Source organism: Lepus europaeus, chromosome 20 (assembly GCF_033115175.1).
Source record: "Lepus europaeus isolate LE1 chromosome 20, mLepTim1.pri, whole genome shotgun sequence".
NCBI lineage: Eukaryota > Metazoa > Chordata > Mammalia > Lagomorpha > Leporidae > Lepus > Lepus europaeus.
In genome coordinates, this window is record NC_084846.1 from 5,750,840 (window position 1) to 5,768,286 (window position 17,447).

Below are 17,447 nucleotides of genomic sequence, written 5' to 3' on the forward strand. Positions count from 1 at the left end.
CGCGCTCGGCCCTCGGTGAGCGCCGCCGCCGCCGCCTCCGGGGGCCGCGCCGGCCGGGCTGGGCGTGGGCGTGGCCGGGACGGGGCGTGGCCGGGGCGTGGCGGCAGGCCGGGGGCGTGGCCTGGCCCTTCCGGTGTCGGCCCCGCCCCGTACGTACCCGCAGGCCGGCGGCGCAGGGGGCTGGGCTGGGGCGCAGAGGCGGACGCCGCGAGAGTGGGGTCCCCGCCCCCCGGGGTGGGGTGGGGGGGGCTCTGGCCGCCGTCCACACACGGAAAAAGCGTATGAAAAAACTGCGTGGACTTCCAAACATTCTTGCACCCACATAAGTTTATCTTGACCATTTTTCAAAATTTGTATTTTATTTTGAAAATTCCGAGAGACATCTTCCATCCGCTGGTTCACTCCCCAGCCAGGGTTGGGCCAGGCTGAAGCCGGGAGCCAGCTGGGAGGCCGGGACCCCAGCGCCCGGGACGGGGGCTGCTGCTCCCCCAGGATGGGCGTGGGCAGCGAGCTGGTGTCAGAGCGGAGCTGGGCCCCCGGCCCAGGCACCGAGGCCCGGGACGTCCAAAGGAGGCGTGTTCATCACTCCCCAACTCCATCTTCCGTTCCACTTTCCCCGCCGCGTTCTGGAACCTTCGGGGGAGTCGCTGGACGCTAAGGTGTCCAGCGTGGTGCCCAGGGCCTGGCCAGGGAGGAGGCAGGGTCCGGCGGGGGGAAGGGCCTCGGGCCCTCTCCTGTGGAAGGCAGATGTGGGGTGTCCCGGGCGCGCTCACCTCTCGCCCCCAGTGGCCGCGCCCCATCCCTGTCCCACCTCCCTGCCCCTAGGGACAATCAGGCTGAGTGAGCATCCCTGGGGCGTGGGCTCCAGGTCCCCAAACGCGGTGCTGGCCTCGCCCCTCCCTCTCAGAGGGCCAGAGGGGCGGAGTCGGAGGGGGCGCCCAGGAGGGAGGTCTGGGAGGGGTGGGGCAGACCCACGACAGCACGGGGCTGGCAGGGTCGCAGCGGGGCGGCTCCCAGCACAGACACGGGCACACACCCACACACCTCTGCCTCCAGGGCTCCGGGGGAGCGCCCAGGTGAGACTCCACCCATCCCGCTTTGCCACGCCCCACCTGAGCTCACCCTGCTGAAGTCCCTTCCTGGGCGCCTCCCAGGTTGTGGGAGCGTGGTGACACCGAGTCAGGTGACCTCCCTTCCCTAGGCAGAGCCCCTGTGGCTCCCTCCTGCCTCGGGTGGAAGCCCAAGTCCTCCCCACGGCCCCCGGGGCCCTGTGCCACCTGCTGCTGTCATCCCCGACCTCTGACCTCACGCCTCTCGCCCTCGGCTGCCACCCCAGGACCCTTGCACCTGCTGTGTCCCCCATTCTTATGATGGGAATTCCTGTCCCCACGCACACCCAGCTGTGAGCCCCAGGGCACCGGTCTCAGCCTCCTCCTGGGCTCCAGGGCGCCCGTGGACACTCACGGCGTGAGCGGCACGTCTCCAAGGGGCTCCCAGTGCAGCCTGGGAATCCCCAGGGCCAGGGCTCTGCGCCCGCCCTGCCCTGGTGCCTACCAGACCTGAAAGTCTGGGCTGGGGCTCCCCAGCCTGACTCAGCCGGGCGGCACCCGAGGCAGCTGTTCAAACAGAGGCCTGGCTTGGCGGGGACTTTGGCCTCGGCCGGCTGCTGCCGGAGGACTCGCTAGGGGACAGGAGGCGGGAGCCCAGGGATCGGGGAGGGGCCGGTGAGAAAGGCTGGGCGTGGGGCCCCTACCTTCTCCGGCGCTGCCACCTGGTGCTGTTCCCTCCAGGGCAACACTGTTCCCCGCGCTTCTCATCTGACCCCTACTGCCTCCTACCGCCGCCTGTGTATTCCCCAACTAGAGCCCCCGCCACACAGAAACCTGGTCACTGGGCCATCCGTCTCCAGGGCCGCCCACCCCATATCCTGACTCGAATGTCAGCCCCATGCGGGCAGGGGTTTTTCTGTCTTCCTCCCTATGCTTGCTAGCACCCAGCACGGGGCTAGGTATACAGCAGGTGCTCACTAGAGAATGAGTGAGGCAGAGTGGATCTGGCAGAGGGAGGCCGGCCGCGGGTGCCCACTGCCCCCTGGTGGCTGCCGTGGGAATGACAGGAAAAGCTGACTCGGTGGACCCAGCCCCGCCCAGGAAGTGAGTCTGGGTGGGGGGAGGTGTGCAGGGGAGGCCAGGTGGGGGCGTGACCAGCCAGGGGCGTCCACCCCACACGCAGGCTGGGACCAGCCCCGGGAGGTGGCACCATCGTCCCAAGTCATCTTCCCACTGGAGCAGGACCCGGACTGACAGGAGCAGCCGTCAGCCTGAAACCACGCGGTGTTGGAGGGCTGGGGCTGGGGCGCAGGGAGTTGAGGCCCCGCCTGGGGCACCTGCATCCCAAGTCCGAGGGCCTGGGTTCGAGTCCCGGCTCTGCCTGTGGGCCAGCTCCCGGCTAGTGCGCATCCTGGGAGGTAGCAGCGACGGCCCAAGGACTTGGGGGTCCCTGCCCCCCTGGGGGGGACCTGGCCGCAGCGCCCACCTCTTGGCTTCAGCCTGGCCCGTCAGGCTGCAGGGACCTGTCACTCTGCCTTTCCAATTAAATCAATAAAACTTTCTTAAAAATCAGGCCATGCCTGGACCGTAGGACTCCCACCCACAGATCTGTTCCAGCTGGGTCCCAGGCCAGCTTGGCCACTGGCAGACCGACTCAGGGCCTCAGTTTCCCGGGCTGCAAAGTGGGCATGGGCAGCAGGGGCCACGGTAGGGGCCCTCGGGGAACCCACGCCTGGGGGGGGGGCGGTGCCTCGCTGGGCTGTTTGTCCTGCTGCTCCCGGAGCGGGGAAGGAAGCAGGACGCTGGCCCCGGGGGTCCGGGCCGGCGGGGCAGGCTGCAGGCTTCCTGTCGCCTCCGGGCAGCCAGCCCAGCTCCGGACACCGCGCGCCGCCCTCAGAGCGCCTTGTTTCTTGAGCTCCGTGTGCGTGCACGCACTGGACACGCGTGTGCACGAGCGGCCGGTGTACAGTCGCCATCCCGGCCGTGTCTGCAACGTGGGACAGGCCGATCGGCGGGGTCGACACCTCGCTCTCCTCTCCTCGGGCCAGCAGAGAGAACTCCAGGAGCTGGACCCCTCCCCCCGCCCCGGGAGCCCCGGGCTCAGCCCCTGGCTCCTAGCCACAGCAGACAGCTGGAGCGCGAACCAGCAGGTGGGAGTTCTGGGTCCCTCTGTGTCTCAAATTAATAATAAAAAGATATAAAATCCAGCAAGGCGGTAGCCACACGTGCGGAGCCATCAGCACCTGTCGCACTGTTCGGGACCCACTGGACCGGGCCTCAGGCCCGTCCCTCAGCTCTGCAGCGCTGCCCGCCCCCACCCCCCACCCCCCGTCTGCATGACCTCTGCCCAGGGCCAGGCACTCGCAATTCTCCGGACACACACCCCATTCTCTTCCCGATCATTCAGCGGGGGTGTGTGTGGAAGGATGGGAGCGGGTGGCGAGGGCGGAGCGGGGGCGCTGGGGGGACCCCCGCACCTTTGGATGCGTCTAATGGGAAACAGCCGGAGTCAGCCAGCACCTGCCTAGTAGCACGCAGGCTTGTGCTTCCGAGGGCTGCCACCAGGGGCGCACGAGATCCGGGGCGTGGCTGAGGCTTTTATGGGCGGCGGGGCGGGGCCGCGGCGGGGCGGGGCCGCGGCGGGGCGGGGCCGCGGCGGGGCGGGGCCGCGGCGGGGCGGGGGCCGCGGCGGGGCGGGGCCGCGGCGGGGCGGGGCCGCGGCGGGGCGGGGCCGCGGCGGGGCGGGGCCGCGGCGGGGGCGGGGCCGCGGCGGGGCGCGCTGACCTCCATTCGATGACCTCCATTCGGCTCTCTCACTGTTTCCTGTCCACTCCACCCTCTGCTTCCCACCTGCCCCTTTGTATCTGCCCCTCATCTCCCCACCAACCTCCGCGCTGTCACTTATCCCTGCCCCTTTGCGCCGATTTCCCCGGATTCTTTTTTACGTCCTGATTTCCACCTCCCACCTTCCTTTGGTACCCGGGTTTCCCGGCATTCTCGAGGGCACGTTTCCCGCCGTCCTTTGCGCCTTGCCCTTTCCCATGCTCCTTTGCGCCTCCATCTCCTAATTGCACATGGGCGGCGCGGACGGCCCTGCTCCGTTGAGGGCAGTTTCGGCCCTTCGGCGCTCTCCAGCCGTCCAGGGCCTGGGCACGGTCGGCCCCCTGCAGATGAGGGTCCAGCGAGCCCCCGAGCCGACGCACGGCCCTCCCGGGGCCCCAGCATCCCATACCCGAGTTTCCGGCTCAAGGCCCGGGTGCCCCACCTCGGACCCAGCCCCCTGCTAGCGAGCACCCTGGAGACCGCCCTGACAGCTCCAGGCCCCCGGACCCCTGGCCCCGCCCAGCCCTGGCTTTTGGGGGCCTTTTGGGGGCGTGCACCAGCGGGTGGAAGTTCTTTGTCTCTGCGTTTAGGCTCGAGGGGGGCGAGGGGCTAGGGTCCCATGAAGCCCAGGGGGCAGGGTGGGCCAGGGGGCGGGGGCAAGGGTCCCTTGACGGCCCGAGGGGCAGGGGGGGGCGGGGGAAGGATCCCGAAATGGCCCAGGGGGCAGGGGAAGGGTCCCAGGGCGACCCAGTGGCGGGGGAAGGGGAGGGTCCCTGGGACGGGGGGGGGGGGGCTGGGGGGGAAGGGTCCCGGGGCGACCCAGGGGGCGGGGGGAGGGAGTGTCCTCGGGGTGGCCCAGGGGGCGGGGAGGGGGAGGGTGGGGCGGGGGCGGGGGAAGGGTCCCCGGGGGCGGCCCAGGGTGGGAGGGGAAGGGTCCCGGGGCGGCCCAGGGGCAGAGCCAGCCGCTTCCAGACCCAGCCTTCTGGCGAGAACGGCCTAAGGAGGGCAGCGCCCTGGGTCCGCTGAACATGCGGCTGGAGCGGTTTCCACCGACCGTGCTGATCCATCCCATTCCGGAGCCGGGGCGCCCTGAGACGGACGTGGGGGGGGGGCACTTGTCTCCCGGCCTGGTGGCCTTGCCCCAGGCCCTGATTGTGAGGTGACAAAGCCCAGGACCCGGCCCAAGCTGGCTCCTGGGGAGCCCACGCAGGCGCTGGACAGAAGGGGGAGGGGACACGGGAAGTCCACTCGGGTGTCCCTTGTGGGGCCCGGGCCATCCGGGGGAACCTAAGCCCAGCGGCGCGGGAAGATGCCGACCTGAGAGCCGCGGGCGCGCGCACCACCGTCGGGGCCCCATGGCTGAAATACACACTCCGTACTCTTCCCTGAAGAAGCTCTTGTCTGTACTCAACGGCCTCATGGTTGTAAGTGTGTCACAGCCCCCCCACACACACACACACAGACAGAAATAAGCTGATCCAAATTGGCGCGGGGAGCTGTGGTCCCCGGAGGAGCCGCAGGGATGTAGGGCAGGGCGGGCAGCGGAGCCGCGGCGCATGGGGGGAGCAGGTGCAGGCCCCCCGCTGGGCCCCGAGCAGTGCCGGGGGAGCCCGCGCCTGCTGGCATCCCACACGGGTCTCAGCGCTCACGCCTCCCCTGCACTGCCGGAATTCCTCTCTCCTGGGGGGCAGGGCGGGCGGGGGGGACACACAGAGAGAGCTTCCTCCTGCTGGTTCACTCCCCAAATGGCCAGGAGCTCCATCCGGGTCTCCCATGTGGGCGCAGGGGCCCAAGCACTTGGGCCATCTTCCACTGTTCTCCCAGCCGTAGCAGAGAGCTGGATCAGAAGTGGAGCAGCTGGGACTCGAACCGGTGTTTCAATAAGGGATGCTGGTGAAGCCTCCACCTGCGGCACTGGCATCCCATATGGGCACCAGTTTTAGTCCTGGCTGCTCCACTTCCGGTCCAGCTCCCTGCTAATGGCCTGGGAAAGCAGTGGACGATGGCTCAAGTTCTTGGGCCCCTACACCCACGTGGGAGACCTGGATGGAGCTCCTGGCCTGGGCCTGGCTTTACCACAGCCATTGCGGCCATGTGGGGGAGTGAACCAGCAGATAGAAGACCTTTCTCTCTCCGGGCCCTGTGGGGTTTTACCCTCCCCAGCTCTCCCCTGCACGCCCTGGGCGGGTTCTGGGGGCGACCTCCCAGCACCCCGCCTCCTCCCTCTCCCTTCTCTGCCTGGCAGGTGTCCGGCATCGTCCTCCTTGGCCTGGGCGTCGACGTCACGCACGGAGAGGCCACGCTGACCGCAGTCCTCGGGGTGTCCTCAGCATACCTGCAGCACGTCGGCCGCCTGTGCCTGGTGCTGGGCACCGTCGCCATCCCGCTGGGCCTGGTCGGCTGGTACGGGGCCACCACGGAGAGCAGAGGCGCGCTCCTGTTTGTAAGTGGGGTCTGCGCCGGGCCCCCCGCGCCGCCGCCCTGGCTGCCAGCCCCTGGACGTGCGCGTGCCGGCTGCTCTGCCCACGCCTGGCTTTTCCATTAAAAAATAAAATTTATTTGGAAGGCAGCATGACAGAGAGACACAGAGAGGCCTTGTATCTGCTGGTTCACTCTCCAAATGGTCATGATGGCCACGGCTGGGCCAGGCTGAAGCCAGGAGCAGCCGGGGGCCTCACTGGGTTGGAGTGGAGCAGCCGGGGCTCGGACCCCCGCCCACGTGGGACGCCGGCCTTGCAGGCAGTGGCTTTAGCTTGCAGACAACCTTGTCCCCTGCCAAGGTCACAGGCCTATGCTCTTAAGAGTGAACCAGCGGATAGAAGCTCTCTCTCCGTGTCGCTCTTCCTTTCAAATAAACCACTTTTTTAAGGACATGGGCGGCCTCAGTTGTCCAAAGCCCGTGGCCGCCGCCCTCCCCCTCCTCCCTAAGGGTCCACCCCTCCAGTTTCCCAGAGTCTCTGGTGGGGCTGGGGGCCAGGCCGTGCTGGGCTCCAAGCGCAGGGGGCAGAGGGTGTGCGACTCGGGTCTCACGGGCGCCCTCTGGTGGCCATGGGGGGAACAGACGGGGATCTGGGTGGGCAGGTTTTTTTCCTTTTTCTTTTTTTGTACTGTCTTTCAAATAAATAAAAATAAATCTTAAAAAATAAGACACAGGGGCACTGGCATCCCACCCCTGTGTCTTCCAGTGCTTTCTGTCCACGGTCATTATCGTCATTGTGGAAGTCGCAGCCGCCACGGTGGTCCTGGCCTTCCTCCCCATCGTAAGTGCGGCGCCGCCCCCTCCCCAAGAGAACCCCGCCCCGCTGCCCGCCACAGGCGACCCGAGCTCCTCGGCTCCATCTAGTGCAGACCCGGAGGCGGGCGGGGAACCCGAGGGCCCTGCACAGCTCGCGTGCTCGAGATGGAGTAGAAAGCCGGACGGCCCAGCCTTCCCCTCCGGAGGCCGCCAGAAACCTGCCCAGTGCGTTCTGCCCACGCCTCCCTGTTCAATGCGGGAAGGGGGGCGGGGCACAAAAGGGTGCCCCATCGTTGATTTTTTTAAAGAAAGGGTTATTTATTTATGTGAAAGGCAGAGTTACAGAGAAAATGAGAGAGAGAGAGAGGTCTTCCATCCGCTGGTTCACTCCCCAGATGGCCGTAACGGCCAGGGCTGGGCCAGGCTGCAGCCAGGAGCCAGGAGCTCCATCCGGGTCTCCCACGTGGGTGCAGGGACCTCAGCACGTGGGCCATCTTCCACTGCTTTTCCAGGCTGTTAGCAGAGAGCTGGATTGGAAGTGGAGCAGCCGGGACTCAAACCGGCGCCATTGGATGGCTTCTCATCCATGTTCACTGAGCTGCTTGCAATCTTTTGGGCCCCCCGGGTCCGGCTCCCTGCTGTGGCCCGGGAAAGCAGTAGAAGATGGCCCAAGTGCTTGGGCCCCTGCACCTGCATGGGAGACCCGGATGGAGCTCCTGGCTCCTGGCTTCAGCCTGGCGCAGCCTGGGGCTGTTGCAGCCACTTGGGGAGTAACCAGCGGATGGAAGACCTCTCTCTCTCTCTGTCTCTCTGTCTCTCTGTCTCTCTCCCTCTCTGTCCATGGCTCTACCTCTCAAATAAATAAAATCTTTTAAAAATAAATCCACCTGACAAAGTCAAGTGCGCTTGGGCACGAGACCAAGGCTGTGTGTGCACCTGACGGGCAACGGTCCCGGCCTGGTGTTGCATCCTGAAACAGGAGTTCAAAGGCACACGGTTAACAGGGAGACAGTGCCAGGGGCCTCTGGGGGGGGGCAGGGAAAGAAAGAAGAGACCCCTCGGGAGGCGACAGCGAAGGCCACTGGGCTGAGCCGGGGCTGTCTGCCCAGAGCACTGATCTTGCCCACTCCCATCGGCCACTGGGTGAGGGCTGCTCCCAGGGCCACAGGCGCACAGGCCAGGCCAGGGCCACGACCCCAGGAACGCCCGCTCCTCTGAGAAAGGCGGGAACATGTGCCTCGCTTTGACACACACGGACCCTGTCTCTGGGGACCCAGGACCAGTTAGCGGGCGTCGAGGAGGTGGAAATTCCGGGACATTCCCCGTCTCCCCTCCCCGCAGCGTTGTCAAGTCCCAACCACGTGCCCGGCTCACCTCTTTGGGCGTGGGAGACATTTTTATTTGAACCCTTAATTGAATCACAGCAAATTCATTTTGCCTCTGATGTGCAGAGAGGGGGGAGGGGTTGAGCTGGTGGAAATGAGGTTTTTTCAATTCTGTCGCCGAGTTCCAGCCAGATCGTGGGTGGAGCAGCGCCGTGGGCGGCTCCAGGAGGCAGCCGATTCAGGCTGATCTAGGATGGGATGAGCCAGATGCACCTGGCCCCGGACCCACGCTGTTCCCCGCGTCCCGAATGTGGGGCCCCCAGGCAGCCGGAGGCGGGTCCTCATCCTTCAATCAGAGAGTAGCAAAAATAAAGCAAACACAAGGGAAGCCCCACATCCCTCCTCCGGCCCCAAGAGACCCCACCCTCCGTGGACGCAAGGAACCCCTCCAGCCCCACTCCCCCACTTCCGTCTCACGTGGCAGGTGCAGGACGTGACCTTGGAACACACCTTGGTGACCCTGAGGAAGAATTACAGAGGCTACAACGAACCCGACGACTATTCTACACAGTGGAACCTGGTCATGGAGAAGGTGGGAGTCGCAAAGTTCCGGCCGGTGCCATCGCCATAAGGAAGCCTTGGGTCCCTTGGCCTCGCAGGGGGCAGGCGAGCCACAGCTTGGGACACACGCACCTGGGCGCCGGGTTCGAGTCCTGGCTCCTCTGCTTCCAACCCAGCTTCACAGTAGCACGCTCCCCAGCTGGCAGCAGTGACGCCCGGGTATGGGGTCCCTGCCTCCCATGTGGGGCAGCTGGAGGGAGATCTGGCTCCTGGCTTTGGCCTGGTCTGGCCTCGGGCTGCTGCGGGCACTTGTGCAGTGAACCAGTGGGTGGGATCGGTTGGTCTCTCTCTCTCTCTCTTTTTTTTTTTTTTTGACAGGCAGAATGGACAGTGAGAGAGACAGAGAGAAAGGTCTTCCTTTTTGCCGTTGGTTCACCCTCCAATGGCCGCTGCGGCTGGCGCATCGTGCTGATCCGAAGCCAGGAGCCAGCTGCTTCTCCTGGTCTCCCATGGGGTGCAGGGCCCAAGCACTTGGGCCATCCTCCACTGTACTCCCGGGCCACAGCAGAGAGCTGGGCTGGAAGAGGGGCAACCGGGATAGAATCCGGCGCCCCGACCGGGACTAGAACCCGGTGTGCCGGCGCCGCAAGGCGGAGGATTAGCCTGTTGAGCCGCGGCGCCGGCCTCTCTCTGTCTTTCAAATACGAACACACGTGAAAAATAACATTCATCCTGCTTGGACATCACGCGGTCCATACGTGTATGGAAACATCGGCCAGTATTTATTTCTTTATTTCTACCTACTTGAAAGGCGGCATATGAGAGAGAGAGGGGCGTGGAAATGGGGGTGGAAGGAGGTCTTCCATCCGCTGGTTCACTCCCCAAACGCCCACAACAGCCACAGTAGCTGGGTCTGGCTCAAGTTCGGAGCCAGGAGCTCCATCCGGGTCTCTCCCATGGTGCAGCAGGGACCCAGGTTCCTGCCGCCTCCCACGGTGCGCGTGCGCTCGGGGCCGGATGGGAGGTCGAGGCGCCAGGGCTGGGACCAGGCCCCCTGACGCGGGGTGCTGGGGTCCCCGTGTTGCCCGCCGGACTGTAGGCCAGCAGATCAAAGCGCCTGCCCCCGTGTCTCCTGTGTCTCAGCTCAAGTGTTGCGGGGTGAACAACTACACGGATTTCTCGGGCTCTAACTTTGCGAAGACCACCGGCCACAGCTACCCCAGGGACTGCTGTAAATCCATGGGCACCGCGGCCTGCGACGGGCGCAACACGTCCACGGCCGTCATCCACCAGGGGGTAACTCGGGGCTCGGCTGCGCGGCACGGCGGATGGAGCGCGCAGCTCCTGGCTTCAGCTGTGACCATTTGGGGAGTGAACTTGAGGATGGCTCCATCCGGGTCTCCCACGCGGGTGCAGGGGCCCACGCACTTGGGCCATCCTCCACTGCTTTCCCAGATGCATCAGCAGGGAGCTGGATGGGAAGTGGAGCGGCCGGGGCTCGAACCGGCGCCCATAGGGGATGCGGCGACACAGGTGGTGGCTTAGCCCCTGTGCCACAGCGCCGGCCCGAGCAAATGTAAAACTGTAGAGGGGAAGGCCGTTGAATTGTGTGGCCCAAGCATCCGGAAGACGGACTTGCCAGCGACCCAGACAGGGAGGGTGCTCACCCACCTGGGGTGGCTGGCCTGCTCCCCACCACTGGTCTCCCACTCCTCTGAGCTTCAGCTTCCTAATCTATAAAATAGTGCAGAGTGAGTGAGAAAACAAAGGGCTGAGAAGGTGCTAACTGCACATGGGCCCTGCTTTCCTATGTAAAGAGCACCCAGGGATAACTAAGATGCCGGACGCTAGCCATGGATCCGGCCATGATGACGTACTCCATGTGGGTTCTTTTCATCCTCATAAAATCCCCGGGAGGTGGGGCCTGTGGGTCTCATTTGTAAATGGGGATACTGAGGCACGGGGAAGCCCACCAAATCACACAGGCTGGTAGCATGGAGTGGGGGAGGGGTACGTGGCATGCTCTGGGTGGGGGCAGCAAGGAGGCCAGTGAAGACGCTGGGATAGAGCTGGGCAAAGGAACCAGTGGGAAGAGACCCCGGCCCTCGGGGCTTGATCCCCTTCTCTTTGAGAGAAATCTGAGTGGCCTGCTCGGCGGAGGCAGCCCCAAACCCCTGACTGACTGTTTGTGTCCGCAGGGCTGTTTCTCCAAGCTCCTGAAAATCACCAAGGCTCACAGCTTCATGCTATGCGGGGGCTCACTGGGGGCAGCCGGGATACAGGTAAGACCTGGCTCTTGTGTTAAGCACCTACTGCATACCGTGCACTGTTTGGCACAGCAGCGAACAGAAGACAAATGCCCCCGCCGTGGCGGAGCCGACATTCGAGTGGGGCATTCGGGTGATGATTTCGGGTGGAAGGAAGTAGAAACGGGGTGGTGATGGGGAAGCCAGGAGGGCCTCCCTGGGGAGGTGGCAGTGACCGGCCGCCTTGGGAGTAGAGGGAGGACGACAAGGGGGAGACAGCTCGGGCAAAGGCCCTGGGGTGCGCACTCAGCTCCCATGCAGGTCTCTCCTCGGACTGGTCAGTGATAGGACGGCCTGGCTGGGCCAGGCTGAAGCCGAGCGCCAGGTCTCCCACCTGGGCGGCAGAGACCAAGTACTTGGGGCAGCGCCTGCTCCCTCGCACGCAGGGTGCACATGAGCAGGGAGCTGGCATTGGAGGTGGAGCCAGGATCTGAACCCAGAGCCTCTGATTAGGGCTGCAGGCACCGCCAGTGGCAGTTTAACCACCGGCAAATGCCGGGCGTCGTGGTGCGGCAGGTGACGCTGCTGCTGCGGCCCCGGCTTCCATACGGGCGCCGGTTCGAGTCCCGGCTGCTCCACTTCCCATCCAGCTCCCCGCTAAGGCGCCTGGGGAAGCGGCGGGAGATGGCCCACGTGCTGGGGCCCCTGCACCCGCGTGGGAGACCCGGATGGAGCCCCTGGCTCCAGCCTGGCCCAGCCCCGGCCATTACGGCCATGTGGGGAGGGAACCAGAGGATGGAGGACCTCCCTCTCTGCCTTTCAAACAAAATCTTAAAAAAAAAAAAAAAAAAAGGAGCGAGGTGGGCTCACCCAGACTTCAGCTCCCAACTCTGCCCACGAAGCTGCTGTCATGCGGACGGTACGGTGCTAGCAAAGGCGGGACAGAGCGGCTGCGGAGAAACAAACCAGCGCATTCAGGGCCAGCTGATGTCTGACAAGGATGGGGGCTGCGGGCTCTGCGTGGCCACGTGACCTTCCTGCACCCCCATCGAAGGTTCACAGCGCGGGGGCGGGGGCGGGCATGCGGCCACTGGTGGAGATGCCCCATCCCATACTGGCACAGCCGGGTCCAGAGCGAGGGCCCAGCGTCCTGCTCACGCGGACCTGGGAGGCGACAGGTGACGGCTCGGGGGGCTGGGTCCCCGCCACCCACGTGGGAGACCGGGGTGGAGTGCTCGGCTCCTGGCTTTGGCTGCCGCAGACATTTGGGGGAGCAAACCAGCGCAAAGGGGCTCTGAGAAATCTGCGGAGTGGGGATGCGGGCAAGAGCTACGCCCGACGGACGGTGCTCACACAGCGCTGAGGATCTCCGAGAGACAAGGGAGCGAGAAGGCATTACCTGGCCCACGCTCTCCTATTGGCCAACCCTAACAGGAAGTCAGACGGTAAGGACCTCCTATTGGTTCAACCTAACAGGAAGTCAAACCGTAAAGGCTTCTTGTTGTCCAATCCAGAGCGCAGGAGCTTCCTATTGGCCAGCCCTAACAGGAAGTCGGAAGGTAGGGGTTTCTTATTGGTCAAACCTAACAGGAAGTCCAAGCGCAGGGGTGTGTGGGAAATGTAGTCCTCAGGACTTGGAGGGGAGAGACAGGATCTGAGGGATGTCAGGACCAGGCCTCCATCCGCATGGGGTGCTGGCTCAGGGCGTCAGCGGGCCCAGCGCGAAGCGGAGCGGCTCCGCCATGCTGGGAGACGGCCCCGCTGCCCGCATCTCTGGTTTCTTCCCGGCCCGGGGCTCTGCGGCGCTGGTCCAGCGTCTCCTCCTCGTCCCGTTTCAGCTGCCAGGCGTCCTGGCCACCTTGCTGCTCTTCGTGAAGCTGGGCTGAGCCCAGGCCAGGAGGAGACAGCGCCCGGGCCACCGCCTGCTGGGAGCCTGGCGGCGCTGGTATTCCGTTTGGAAGGGAGATTGACGATTAAACAATGCAGGGAGCCCTGTCCCGCCGGACTCCCGTCTCCTTTTTGACTGCACCCCCGCCGGCTGTGAAGGCCAGAGGGGGTGGCTGCTCGCTGGCCTATGGAAAGCCTGGGGCTGGGCACAGATGCGCAGTGGGCGGGCATTTGGTGCTGTGGAGAAGAAGCCACTTGGCTGGGGCTGGGGGCCGGCGCTGTGGCGTCCGGAGCAGGTTGGGCGGCCGTCTGCAGAGCCAGCACCCCGTAAGGTTTGAATCCGGGCTGCCCCACTTCCGGTCCAGCTCCCTGCCATTGTGCCTGGGAAAGCCGTGGAGGATGGGCCAAGTCCCTGGCTTCATGCTAACGCACACCCTGGGGACAGCAGCGCTGATGGCTCCAGTTCTTGGGTGCCTGCCCCCCGCGGGGCTGGGGGGCCGGGGGAAGAGACCTGGACGCAAGCCTTCACAGCTTCAGCCTAGCCCGTCTCCTGCTGTGGTAGGCAGGTACAGGAGCAGGAAGCCGGGTCCACGCCAGTGTCCACTCCCACATGGGATGTGGGCTCCCAAGTGAGAAACCTGCTGGGCCACGAGGCCTGACCGAACCCGTTAGGTCCCTGGGCCTGACCCCCCACGCCTAATGAAACCAGGCTCACATGGATCATCTAGAAGCTACTGGAATGTTCCTTGCTCGGGAAAGCCCCGCACCCAGGACGTTCCCAACTGCCAAGACCACGGTGCACTGCGCACAGTCAGCTTCACCGGGCGGCCTCCCTGCACGCCCCCCACCCACCTGGTCGGGGCCGCTACAGCGCTCTGCCCCTCCCCCAACAAGCTGCTTAAAAGGGGCTCTGTTGGGGCCGGCGCTGTGGCGTAGTGGGCTAAGCCTCCGCCTGCAGTGCCGGCATCCCATATGGGCACCAGTTCGAGTCCTGGCTGCCCTTTTTCTGATCCAGCTCTCTGCTGTGGCCTGGGAGCAGTAGAAGATGGCCCATGTCCTTGGACCCCTGCACCTATGTGGGAGACCTAGAGGAAGCTCCTGGCTCCTGGCTTCGGATCAGCGCAGCTCTGGCAGTTGGGGCCAACTGGGGAGTGAACCAGTGGATGGAAGATCTCTCTGGGGCCAGCACTGTGGCGCAACGGGTTAATGCCCCAGCCTGAAGCGCCAGCATCCCATACGGACGCCAGTTCTGGTCCTGGCTGCTCCTCTTCCGGCTCTCTGCTGTGGCCTGGGAAAGCAGTGGAGGATGGCCAAGTGCTTGGGGCCCTGCACCCGCATGGGAGACCCAGAAGGAGTTCCAGACTCCTGGCTTCAGCCTGGCCCAGCCCTGGCTGTTCGGGTCATTTGGGGAGCAAATCAGTGGATGGAAGCTCGCTCTCTCTCTCTCTTTCCCTTTCCTATAAAAAAAGACAGGCATTGGGGCTGGTGGAGTGCAGGATCCACAAACCTGGGTCCATTCGCCTAGCAAGACAGCAGGGGGTCCAGGCAACCATTGCTTAATCCTGGCTCCCGAGGGCACCAGGGTGAGGGATGCTACGGACTGAAGCCAGGGCTGGGAGGGGCATGTTCAGCTTGTGTGTGCAGGTCCGTGATTGGTCCACAGTGTCCACGGCTCTCCTTGGATTGGTCAGTGATACAACAGCCTGATGAAGGCCAAGCGGGCTCCTGGTGGTCTCAGGACCCCCAACACAGGGCCCGACAGCCGGCTGTTACCATGGTGATGAGTCTGTGGCAGCGATCAAGAGGCCACTGGGGATGCCCACATCCCACACTGGGCGCCATGGTTCAAGTCCCAGCCCTGCCCCCATGCCAGCTCCCTGCGCATGCGTACCCTGGGAGGCAGCAAGCAACAGTGCTGGCTCAGGTACCCGGGCCCCTGCCACTCCTGTGGGAGACCCGGATGGAGCTCCTGCCTCCTGGCTTCTGCCCGGCCCAGCCCTGGCTGCTGTGGCCATTTGGAGGGTGACCCAGCAGATGGAAGATGTTCGGTTTTGTGATTTTAGGGTTGGAAGAAGGTGAGGAGGCAGCTAGTTAGAGAAGGCTTTATTTTAGGGGGAAAGGATGATGGGGGTAAAGAGAGTGGGGGTCGAGCCTGCTGGGACAGAGGGCAGGGGTCCGAAGCAGGCAGGGCCCCTTCTTAAGGGGCTTGTTGGGGGAGGGGCAGAGCACCACAGGGACCCCGACAAGGTGGGTGGGGGGCGTGCAGGGAGGCCCCCTGGTGCAGCTGACTGTGCACAGTGCATGGTCTTAGCAGTTTGGAACGTCCCGGGTGCAAGGCTTTCCCAAGCGAGGAACATTCCAGTAGCTTCTAGATGATCCATGTGCACCCGGTTTCATTAGGCATGGGGGATCAGGCCCAGGGACTTAATGGGTTCCATCAGGCCTCTGTGGTCTAGCAGGTTCTAACCGATATCTCTTAATAAAATGAAAAATATTTTTCAAAATATTCATTTGAAAGGCAGAGAGAGAGAGAGATCTATCCGCTGATTCACTTTCCAAATGGCTGCAACAGCCGGGGCTGGGCCAGCCTGAGCCAGGAGCCAGGAGCTCCATCCAGGTCTCCCCTGTGGGTGGCAGGGGCCCAGGTACTGGAGCCATCACCTGTGTCTCCCAGGGTGACAACAGCAGGGAGCTGGAGTCAGGAGGAGAGCCAAGACTCGAACCCAGGCCCTCTGATGTGGGATGGGGGCATCTTACCCACTGTGCCCAGCACCCACCCACTCCACCCCTCTCATCCTGCTTCTGTCTCTGGCATGAAGCCCCCACCCCTGCCACCTCACCAGCATACAGAAGGCCCTTTTATCTCTCCCCAGGGATTGCAAGGGTTTTCAGACCTGCTTGCCAGGAAGCAGTGGAGACCAAATATTTTTTTATTAAACAGCCGTCAGAAACAAAGCTGGGCGTGGCGGTGAACAAGACCCAAGCCCCTGTCTCCCCAGGCATGCAGCTGGGCAGGAGGAAGACCTGCCAGTGTCCACAGCACTGTAGGGCTCCCTGCGTGGTTCCCACTTCACTGTGTATCTCAGCATAGCTGGGAGAGGGGCCGGTTAAGCTGCTGCTGGGGGTGCCCACATCCCACCCTGTCAGCATCCTGGCTGCTCTGCCTCTGATCCACCAACACCCTGGGAAAGCAGCAGGTGATGGCTCAAGGGCTCGGGCCCCCCGCCACCCACATGGGAGACCCCAGATGGAGCTCCTGGCTCCTGCCTTCGTTCTGGCCCAGCCCTGGCTGGTGTGGGCATTTGGGGAGTGAACCAGCGGATGGAAACTCTCTACCTCTCAAATGAGGAAAAAACACATAAGACCCAGAGGGAGAAGAGACGGCAACACCCACGCTCCGTCTGTCGGGCCATCACCACACACAGAGCAGCCCCTCGGCCTTCTACTCCCAGAACTGAAGCCAAAAGAAACCTTTTCATCCTCACGTGCAGGTGTTTTGCTAGCGTCGCGAACAGACTTCTTACCGGGAAACACTGATCTCGCTGTAGAACTTTCTAGACTCAGTGGAATGGACACTGCACTGCCCGGCGAACAGCCCTGTCTGGAGCCCCGCCCTGCGTCACTCACGGAAATCAACAACCAAAGCATTTGGAGGAGGCAGCTTTAATTCTGCGCCGGGCGGGGAGCAGCAGCCAGAGGCAGAACCGACCCCACCACCACCACCACCACCACCACGCTGAGGACACGAACCCCCAAAGAAGCCAAAAATAAAGCAAAAAAAAGGCCCTAAGCCTTCACAGCCCAGGAACCTGAGCTGCCAACAGCTACTGACGAGGCGGCACTGGCAGGTGGCGGCCCCTCCCCTCCGCACCCGGGCGCTGGGGAGTGATTTTTTCCCACGGCCTTTGGTTTAATTTTGTCTGCAAACTCAGCCTCCTCCCCGGGCTGTGATGGGTGCCGGGACTTTGGTTTTGGATCCCCAGAGACCGTCTGGATGGTGATCCTCCACCCCCCCCCCAATCATAAAATGACTTATTTTAGAAGAAAACAAACAACAAAAAAATACATTGTCATACATTATTTCCAGTCTGGAGAGAACCCCCAAGGCAGCCCGCTCCCCCTCTCTGTGGCTACTTTGTTGACAAATCTTCCCCAACCAGAAAGCTCAGGAGAAGCGCAAGGTGCAGCCAAAGCTGCTTTTAGTTGCACATGCAAAGACCCGCCAGCTGGACCCTGGGCTCGCAGCAAGCTGCCCGACTTCCGTTCTCTGTGTGGAAGCAACCGAGAAGAATTCAGATGTGGTGGCAGCTTCTCAGAGCCC

General features: G+C 63.9%; 1 protein-coding gene across 2 annotated transcripts; it reads left to right on the plus strand.

The window, feature by feature from the left end:
* The first annotated feature begins 5,227 nt into the window (after positions 1-5,227).
* On the plus strand, positions 5,228-13,125 carry TSPAN16 (tetraspanin 16). 2 transcript variants are annotated; one of them, XM_062179490.1, is made up of 7 exons: positions 5,228-5,296; positions 6,118-6,315; positions 7,058-7,132; positions 8,917-9,024; positions 10,137-10,289; positions 11,192-11,275; positions 13,078-13,125. In XM_062179490.1, the coding sequence occupies exons 1-7, from the start codon at positions 5,228-5,230 to the stop codon at positions 13,123-13,125; spliced, it is 735 nt and encodes a 244-aa protein (XP_062035474.1). The 2 variants fall into 2 exon arrangements, with proteins under 2 accessions (XP_062035474.1, XP_062035475.1); XM_062179491.1 differs by lacking the exon at positions 7,058-7,132.
* Positions 13,126-17,447: the final 4,322 nt, after the last annotated feature.

What these genes read in the sequence shown, in the direction of transcription:
- TSPAN16 (XM_062179490.1), top strand. Translation starts at nt 5,228, where the DNA reads ATGGCTGAAATACACACTCCGTACTCTTCCCTGAAGAAGCTCTTGTCT. An exon ending in TCCTGGCCTTCCTCCCCATC is followed by an intron (nt 7,133 to 8,916) that starts GTAAGTGCGGCG and finishes CTCACGTGGCAG; the next exon opens with GTGCAGGACGTGACCTTGGA. An exon ending in TGGGGGCAGCCGGGATACAG is followed by an intron (nt 11,276 to 13,077) that starts GTAAGACCTGGC and finishes GTCCCGTTTCAG; the next exon opens with CTGCCAGGCGTCCTGGCCAC.